Raw genomic sequence first — 9,923 nt, 5'->3', positions numbered from 1 at the left:
CAAGATATTGGACGTTTGTCTCGTTTAGTAGACTCTTTGATAAGTGCGATGCTGGAGACAGGTCTGTTTTACCACGAAATTTTCAGACACACAAATCTTTTGATTGATTTCACCGAATTAAAAATTTTTTGTCCAGAATTAAAGTATAAACGATAACGAAGACGGCAGGCACCAATTGCGTATGAAAAACGAAAAAAAATTAGAAAATTACATTTTTATTTTCGATTCTGCGGACAACATTTGCTGCAGATAAAAGTTTTAGACTGTGTACGTATACAAAAACCTAGCAGCCGTCACGGAAATACAATAAAGAAGAATCCTGTGCTTGCAGAAATGAGCTGTGAGCTTTAGTATAAGAGAAAAGTATGTTAGAAAATTTCATTACGCGTCTCCCCAAATTCAGCCAAAAACATAGCGGGTAGCCCTAGAGCAGGCGTTCTGTATGTATGTGTAAGAATCGGTGAGCACTAGTTTAGTTGCTGGATGTCAAGGTAGGTGGTGCTGTTGAATTCCGGCGCTCGCGGGGACGCCGGGGACGGCGACAGTGACAGGCGTGACAGGTGACAGCGCCCGAGAGGTTAGGTCAGTGTAATCGTGTAGTGTAGTGATGTTTTGGGCGGGCCGGGTCTTTGACTACGACGAGAATGATCTACAAATATTTACAAAAAATATGCAAGATCTATCGGTCCACGCTGTTCATAGAAGTTATACAGAGGCGCAACCATAACGTAAGTATTGGAAAAGAAAAGAGTTGTAGCATCTAATTTTTACATCTGCGAATTTACAAAATTTTGTGTCATCTCTTCTGTAGGGTTTCTGCGCTGGCAATTTCAAAGCGTTGTCCGAAGCGATCGAACTGGAGCAAGCGAAACTGGGAATCTAGATAATATCAACATTGTTGATACACACTGCTCAAAACTTATACGGCATAGAAAATTTCTATACAACAATTACCAAAATTTTACCGACGATATCTCCGTCAAAAATAATCTTAGCAAAAATTTCTTTTTGGATGCACCTGCGCTACTGTAGCTCTTGAAATGTGAGAGCATGTTTGTTACCTAAAAAATAATCAACTTTGGCAAGGTGCGTGGCAGCGGGAAATTTTTTTCAACAATTGTACTTACAGTGTCAAAAAGTGTGCACTTTTCCCTTCAATTAAAAAAAAAGAAGTGCTTGCTATTTTTTTCGCAAAGTTACAGTCGTTTGAAGTAAACTTTGTATTTTCACTCATTATCGACATATCCGTCAAAAATCATCTTCAATATGTTTTTAGCTTACGCACACGCACACACCCACACACGATGTGTAAAATGCAATCGGCAACCTCCCCGTAGTGCACATTGGATAATGCCAATGCCGATGGTAATGAGCGAAAATGCAAGATTCTTCAAACGGCTGTAACTTTTAAAAAAAATCGCAACATTTTTTTTTAATTGAAGGGAAAAGTACACACTTTTTTTACACCGTAAGCACAATTGTTAAAAAAAAATTCCCCGTGCCATGCACCTTGCCAAAGTTGGTTATTTTTTAGGTAACAAACATGCCCTCACATTTCAAAAGCTCAGTAGCGCAGGTGCATCCAAGAAGAAATTTAAAAAGAAAATAAAAGGTAAAAGTTGCTAAGATGATTTTTGACGGAGATATCGTCGGTCAAATTTTGGGAATTTTTGTATAGAAATTTCCTATGCCACAAGTTTTGAGCAGTGTATATTCCCCAAAAATTCTAATGTTTTATTTATATGGAATGTTATTGTTACAAAATAAATTTGTTTTTATTCAAAAATTTGCTCACTCTTGTCGTTATATATCGATGTAAGGAACGAAATTTTGACGTTGATATGTAGTATAGTAGACAATATAATCAAAAGATTACTGATAACACTTTAGATCAGATTGTTGATAATTGTGAAGAACTATCGAACACATGGTATAATCTCGATTGCGTAGGATTGTGTAGCAACGACTATCTGTGTCTTTTCGAGTAAGATCTGACGTTACATTTGTATTGTTAGTACTAGAATCGAGCTACTCAAGAATCAAGAAAAATGTCTCGAGAGCATTAGAATATTAAATGTTCCTCGGTTATTTAGGAAGTATTTGGTGATCCTAAAAAAGATATTTCTTGGAAGGAATTTTTTGGAAATATTTTTTTATTTTGTCAGTAACAAAAATGTTGTGTTTTATATTATATCTTAGTCACTAGGAGTTCGAAAAGAAACGCATATGGACAGTGTAAATGATTCTAGGTATCTAAATCAAAAATTGTCTTATTCAGAATAAGTGTGGTTATTTTTAAACTAAAAATAACATTTTTCTTCTGGACAAAAGGTGGTCTTTTTATTCAAAATATCAAGTTTCCCTCAAAATTTTGTTACAATTTTATTAAAAAATTATTAGAAAAAAATTAATAAACGTATAAAGTTCTCACACACACGCGATATATAAGCTATACTTCTCTTTACATTTTTTATTATAACGTTTCAGATACCTAGAACAGCTACAACCTCTTACAGTGTCCATATGCGTCTTTTGTTGCGAGTTTCTAATGACCACAATATAACATAAAAAGAGCGTTTTTGTTACTTCAAAAGTAAAAAATATAAAACAAGGCTAAAAAAACGTGCAAAATTTAAGTTAGTAATTTTTTTTGCTTTTTTAACAAAAATTATTGAAAAATATCTTTTTTACGATCTTTCAAACTAGAATATCTTGATAGGAACTGCATGCGGATTTCTTTATAATGAAGATTTTTTTCTATGTAAGAATAACGCTTTTTATTCATAAAATATTGAAAAGGTGCACAAAAATGGAACACATCCCTATGGTCTGTGGAATAGATGGGCGGGGATCTATCTATTTGTATCCTGCCGGCGCCCACGGTGCGTATCCTGCCGGCGCGGGCGGTGCGTATCCTGCCGGCGCCCACAGTGCGTATCCTGCCGGCGCGGGCGGTGGGTATCCTGCCGGCGCGGCCGGTGCGTATCCTGCTGGCGCGGCCAGTGCGTATCCTGCTGGCGCGGGCGGTGCGTATCCTGCCGGCGCGAGCGGTGGGTATCCTGCCGGCGCGGCCGGTGCGTATCCTGCTGGCGCAGCCAGTGCGTATCCTGCTGGCGCGGGCGGTGCGTATCCTGCCGGCGCCCACGGTGCGTATACTGCTGGCGCGGCCGGTACCGGTGCTGGTGGTACTGCCGGTGCGACTGATGCCGGTGCGACCGGTGCCGGTGCGGGTGGTACTACCGGCGCGGCCGGTACCGGTGCTGGTGGTACTGCCGGTGCGACTGATGCCGGTGCGACCGGTGCCGGTGCGGGTGGTACTGCCGGTGCGACCGGTGCCGGTGCGTGTGGTGCGGTCGATGTGGACGGTGCGTCAGGCGACGTCCATCGTCGGCGACCGCCAACGTAACGGCGAGCGTACATAACTTTATTTTCTTTTTTTCTTTCTTTCTGTAACGCTCGGTGGACTTGTTGTTTTATCTGCTGTAAGTAAAATTTTCATATATATATACTTTATATATCTAACATTATTTTATTGATAACAATTTAAAAAAAATCAAAATGTGGCCAAACAATAAACATAATAAATACGAGCAAATTGAAAGGACTGAAAAGAGAAAACACATATCGTACACATATATACATATGGACGGTAAAAACCACAGTGGTGTAAGTCAAAATTTTTTAAATATTTTCTCGTATGCATACATGCAATCTGTACAATATATAAATTGCATCTATGCACATAAACAAATATTTAAAAAAATTTGACTTACACCACTGTGGTTTTTCCTCTCCATGTATACATATACACATATCGTATGTATGTGGTTATACATAACATAAGATATTTATATGTATGGCGCATGCGCACTTTCGAGCATCACCTTGCAAGTGAGAGGCAACTATGTTTTTCTTTTTCAATTCCTCCGGACATGTTTTTCTTCTGAGAACAATAGGCATTCCGCTTCCATTTCTATATGTTCTAAGCTACCGTCTCTCTTGATAACTACAAGGGGACAAACAGGATTTGTCCTTTCGGATTTCACCAAAAATTCGCTTCAATAATAATTATATTATAACTAGCTTACCCGGAGTTCGCCCCGGAGGACATGTAATAAGACACGCAAATAGTCTCTCTCTCTCTCTCTCTCTCTCTCTCTCTCTCTCTCCCCTCTCCTTCTCTCCCCCTCTCCCTCTCAGGTAAATTTCGTAACCGATTTCCACAAAGATACCAGATAAGATTTTATATAAAAATTCTGACCGTCTTCTAACGTAAATTTCATTTTAAATCACATACATTTTTGTAAACAAAAATCGGAAACCCTTTTATTATTTTTATATTAATTTATATTTATTTCTATTTATTAGACAGATAAACAGTCGGGTTTTATATAATAGTATGATATGATTTTTTTATATAAAAAGCATTTTTTTTGCCTTTGCAGCTTTTTCCATTTCATAATTTGGTGCTGCTCTCAGTAGATCATCTTGACCGTCTTTTAACGTACATTTTTGTTTAAATTACGTACATTTTTTAAAACAAAAATCGGAAACCCCTTTATTATTAGCAAATTTTTTAATTCCTGCGAAATTTGCAAAATTTCTGATACCGGCTTCTAAAAAGATCGAAAAATTATATACATCATGGTACTCCCCGGAAAATTCTACCCCTGTTTCATATACTTTTGGTAAAAATTCGGTCTACTAACGAATGAGTAGTTCGCGGACAAACGGACGGACGGACAGACAGACAAACAGTCGAGTTTTATATAATAGTATAATTATATTATAATATAATATAATATATAATATATGATGTATAATATAGTCTAATATATTATTATATTATTTATAATTATATTATATTACAATTATATTATAAATATTTTTAAACATATTTATACTTTGTTGCATAATAATCTGTACATGCATAATATTATGTAACATATTGTGAATAATTAAAAAAAAAGTTGCAAGAATCAAAATTCAAACCCATGGCATGCAGTGCCACTTCAAATTTCAAACTGATTTTTTTCGTGAATGCTTGAGCGTTGCATCGAATGACTTTACCACAAGTATTGTGAATATAAAGCCGAGTTCACATTATCGAACCAAGCCGCGAGCCGAATCTCGTTGCGAACCTCGATCACCCTATTCACAAAGGGGATTGAGATTCGAACGCATGCGAAGTTCAGCTCGCGGTCTGGTTCGATAATGTGGACTCGGCTTTATATTCGCAATACTTGTGGTAAAGCCATTCGATGCAACGCTCATGCATTTACGAGAAAAATCAGCTTGAAGTTTGAAGTGGCACTGCATGCCACAGGTTTAAATTTTGATTTTTGCAACTTTTTTTTTATTATTCACAATATGTTAGAAAATATTATGCATGTACAGATTATTATGCAACAAAGTATAAATAAGTCTATAATATAAGGTACATAAAAAAATTCTATTTTTTCGCGAATGCTTGAGAGTTGCATCGAATGATTTTACCACGCATCTCTGCGAATATAACACTATAACATTTTTCAAGCAAATTTTTGGCGAAATTCGAGAGTACAAATCCTCTTCATCCCCTTATATATAGTTATCAAAACAAACAGTAGCTTAGAACATATAGAAATGGAAACGAAATGCTTATTGTTCTCACAAGAAAAACATGTCCGGAGGAAGTAAGAATAAAGAAAATTGTAGTTGCCTCTCGCTTGCAAGGTAATGCTCGAAAGTTTGGTTCGATAATGTGGACTTGGCTTTACACTGTATTTATAAGTCGACGAAATCCGAAAGAACAAATCCTGGTGCTCTTTGATAGTAAAATTATCAACATTACTTACTTTATTCATCCCTCGTCGTGGATCCTCCCACTGGGTGTGGCGACTAATCATAATTTTTGCTGCCGCCGTCGCTGCCACCGTCATTTCTCGCGTCGTTGCCGCCGTCATTGCCGGCGTCGTTTTCTGCGTCGTCGCCGTCAGCGTTGCCACCGGCGCTGACAATGACGCTGCCATCGTCGTCTTCGTCGTTGTTACCGTCGTTGTCGGCGGCAGTGCCAACGATGACGGCAATGCCGCTGTTGTTGGAAGATCGCCTTCACTTTTCGCTGCAAGAAAAATACAATCTTACTAAAATTATCTGTATTTCTATTTCTAATCGACGGCAGTTTTGTTTCCGCGTAACTTCCGCGAGGTTCGATGATCGATAACGGCACGCACGTGGCTGGCACGTATTGTATAACGGACGATTCTGACCGGTGAGAATAGCGTAATAGGAAAGGCAGGATTGTAAATGTTCGACACTAATTGTAAGATATGAATCAACGACTTATCAGTACGATAATTTGACTAGGAGTCGCCGTTAGCCGAATAAGTATTATCGTAGCCTGAATAAAAGGATAGTGTCGGACTTTTGTACAAGTGCTGAACTTTATTCATATCTTATAATGTAGAACATTTACAATCCTGCATTTCTTATTGCGATATTCCCGCCGGTCGGAATCGTCCGCTATACAATACGTGTGTGGCCGCATGTACCTTCAATCATCGAGCCTCACGGAAATTACGCGGAAGCACAACTACCGTCGATCGGAACTAATAATAAAACTTTCACATTTCTGGTTTTATACTAAGGCTGCGTTCTGATATTCACTGATAATACTGCAAACAAGTTTGTCACATACAATATACATTTTCATTACTGGCCGAATATCGCAACACAGTCTCCCTACTTCGATTATATAAAATAGAAATAATGCTATTTTTACTTACGCTTATACCGTGTTTTTATCGCCTGCTTCGACATGCCGGCTTCCATCACACACCAATACACAAACACACACTGGTGGAACAGTGAACGTCGTCAGAGCAGTGTCGTCAGCAACTGAGCATTCCGCCGATTCCGCGGCGATCGCGGTTAGAAAAACAAATTCGGCTCGCACACCCCTACCCACTCTCTCAACCGACACGGGCTAGACGGCTAGACGCCGTGACTGGCAACGCACACTAAAGCTTGGGCCCACGTCTGTGTGAGCTCTTGGTTCGTCCACGCTTCGAATCAACAAAGCAATGTTTTGCTGTTTCCTTCCCTTCGAACTGTCTCCTTTTATTTCATGATTGTAATTATAGCTATGTAATTTCCAATCTCCAGTTCCCGAGTAGGAGATGCGACACACGAAGCTATTATCGATTTATTATATTCTTTTTTATAAACTTTATATATGAATTTTAGACATTTATTTCTTATATACATACTTATATATGTATATACATATATATATATATGTAAGTATATGTAATAATTACGTTAAAATTTGCATCAAAACTTTTGTAAATTTCTCGTGCGATTATGTACCGAGTTTACAACGAAAATGACAGATTACAAGCGTAGTGCAGCGAATAAGGAGAACGGAATATTGCACGTTGCAGGCTCGAGTCCTGCTTTCTTCCCAACTTATTTTTATGTTCATTTTTATTGAATAAGCATTTTACAGACTTTTTCCGGCAACGTATGTAAACAAAAAACATTATTTTCTGATTATTACATAATAATACTCACATAACGCCTGCAACCATGCGAATAATATTGGTTCATAATAAAAACAAATTACCAAAATTATTTTTTAAATCTGTAAGAAATTTTATAAATACGTTATTTATTTGCGTCCAAATTAGTTACCGAAAGACCTATATTTTATGTAGGTATTTTTTTTATATATCGGAATTCTCTTCGAAATCTTTACCGGAAATTCGACATACATGGATGATAGTAATCAACGAAAACACTTCAAGATAATAATATCGATTTATATCAAACATATTCAATGAAGCTTACATTTTTATAAAAGCAGTTTTTTCCAAATTTATTTCGGATGAAGCAGATGTCACAATATTCGAATATACCTTTTATGAAATATAATGTATAATAAATAAATTTCGTTGCAGAATTTGAAAATAATTTATACATTTTTTTTGCGAAACGATATTCGTATGGTTGTAGGCGTTAGTATACAGCTATTTAGTATTTGTGAAATAATTTGTTTATAATATGCGTTGCGTAATTATCCATTTCTGTAAAAAAATCTTTGCACATGATATGAAAATTTACACGAAAAAAATAAGAGAAGAAACAAAACTCGAACCTGTAATGGGCAGTTGCAGTTCGTCGCCTTATTCACTTGTAATCTGTCAACTTCATTCGTACACTTGGTACAGAAACGCACAAGAAATTTCAAAAACTTGTGATGCTAATTTCTACATAATTATTAGTACAAGGGTACTGATAAACAGGGTGTCCTGGAGGTAATTAGCAACCCGAAAAGTGGAGGTAGATTTAGTTTAAAAATATAAAAGACATGTATCATTTTGCAAATATCGCAAAAATCGCAATAGTTATTGAATAATTATCTGAGCCAACGACGGCGTGGAAAACGGGCGGACTCAGTAAGCACGTAAAATGACTTATATATTTGTTTACATGTAGCTACTGCTACCGCTTGCCGTTCGTTGCATGACAATAATTTTACGGCGACATATGATACCGCATCGGCAAAATATTGTAGCAAACGGCGAGCAGTGCGAGCGGTCACTATAAGATCTAAACAAATGTCATTTTACATGCCTACTCATTGTGAGTCCGCCGTAATGCTTTCCACGCACTCGTTGAGATTTTATTTAATTATTTAATAACTATTGCGAATTTTGCGATTTTTGCAAAATGATACATGCCTTTTATTTTCGTACTCTATTTTTAACTCCACTTTCCGGATGGTTAGTGACCTCCCAGACACCCTGTATATCTTATATAGAAATTAGCATCAAACGTGTGTAAAATTTCTTGTACGCTTCTGTACCAAAATTCAAGTTGACAGATTAGAAGTGGTGCAGCGAATAGGGCGACGGACTAGAACGTTGCACGTTGCAGGTTCGATTCTTGCTTCTTTCCTTATATTTTTCGTGTAAATTTTCATATCATATGCACATTTTGTTACAGAATTGGGTGATTACGCAACGCATGTTGTAAACAACTGAATTCTTTATTTATAATACTCGCATATGCCTATATATGACCATACGAATAATATCGGTTCGCAAAAATTTGAAATTTATAAATTATTTTAAAATTCTAGAAGGAATTTTATTTATTATATTTGCTTTCACATTTTTTAGTAAAAGGTATATTCCAATATTGTGACATCCTCACAACAAATTTGGAAAACCTGAATTTGTAAAGACGTCTAAGCTTCATTGAATATGTTTTGTATAAGTACACATTGTTATCTTGATATATTTCTTTGTTGATTATCATCCTAATGTATGTCAAATGTCCGAAAAAGATGTTGAAAAGATTTCCGATATATAAAAATAAAATACAAATATAGATTTTTCGGTATTTTTAGACGTAAATAATATAACGTAATATAAAATTCATTGCAGATTTTATAAATAATTTTTGTATTTTTAATTAAATTATGAATCAATATTATATGGTTGCAAACGTTTTACGAGTATAAAGTGTTATGTAATAATTAGAAAATAATAGTTTTGTTACTACATGCGTCACCCAATTGTTTATTTCTGTAAGGCCAGGTCTACAATGGATGTCGGAAGTCGGAGTCGTAAAAAATTGACCAATCACAGTTCATTATTCTTCGACCGCAAGAAGAATAATAGATTGTGATTGGTCAATTTCTTACGACTCTGACTTCCGACATCTATTGTAGACCGGGCCTAAAAGTTTGTTAAATGCATATTCAATAAAAGTGAACAAGAAATAAAAAGAGAAAAAGCAGGACTGCAACCTGCAACGTGCAGCGTTCCAGTCCGTCGCATTATTCTCTCGCCGCCCTACGTTAGTAATCTCTCATCTTTGTTTGTACACTCGGTACAGAATCGCACGAGAAAGTTCAATAAGTTTTGATGCAAATT

The 9,923-nt window shown here is 36.6% G+C and overlaps 1 protein-coding gene across 1 annotated transcript; it reads right to left on the bottom strand.

Annotated features, from left to right (window-relative positions):
• Nucleotides 1-2,856: 2,856 nt before the first annotated feature.
• On the bottom strand, nt 2,857-6,849 carry LOC112455862 (resuscitation-promoting factor RpfA-like). The gene is made up of 3 exons (XM_025018063.1): nt 6,768-6,849; nt 5,838-6,103; nt 2,857-3,480 (listed from the first exon to the last, which is right to left on the bottom strand). Exons 1-3 carry the CDS (start codon nt 6,811-6,813, stop codon nt 2,857-2,859), a joined length of 936 nt encoding a protein of 311 aa, XP_024873831.1. The 5' UTR covers nt 6,814-6,849.
• Nucleotides 6,850-9,923: the final 3,074 nt, after the last annotated feature.

This window comes from Temnothorax curvispinosus, unplaced genomic scaffold (genome assembly GCF_003070985.1).
Source record: "Temnothorax curvispinosus isolate PA1 unplaced genomic scaffold, ASM307098v1 QBEX01006428.1, whole genome shotgun sequence".
Lineage (NCBI taxonomy): Eukaryota > Metazoa > Arthropoda > Insecta > Hymenoptera > Formicidae > Temnothorax > Temnothorax curvispinosus.
The sequence above is the reverse complement of the archived record's forward strand: the minus strand, read 5'-3'. Positions and strand labels throughout refer to the sequence as shown.

What these genes read in the sequence shown, in the direction of transcription:
- LOC112455862 (XM_025018063.1), bottom strand. Translation starts at nt 6,813, where the DNA reads ATGGAAGCCGGCATGTCGAAGCAGGCGATAAAAACACGGTATAAGC. An exon ending in GATAAAAACACGGTATAAGC is followed by an intron (nt 6,104 to 6,767) that starts GTAAGTAAAAAT and finishes TTTTTCTTGCAG; the next exon opens with CGAAAAGTGAAGGCGATCTT. An exon ending in CACGACGAGGGATGAATAAA is followed by an intron (nt 3,481 to 5,837) that starts GTAAGTAATGTT and finishes TTTTACTTACAG; the next exon opens with CAGATAAAACAACAAGTCCA.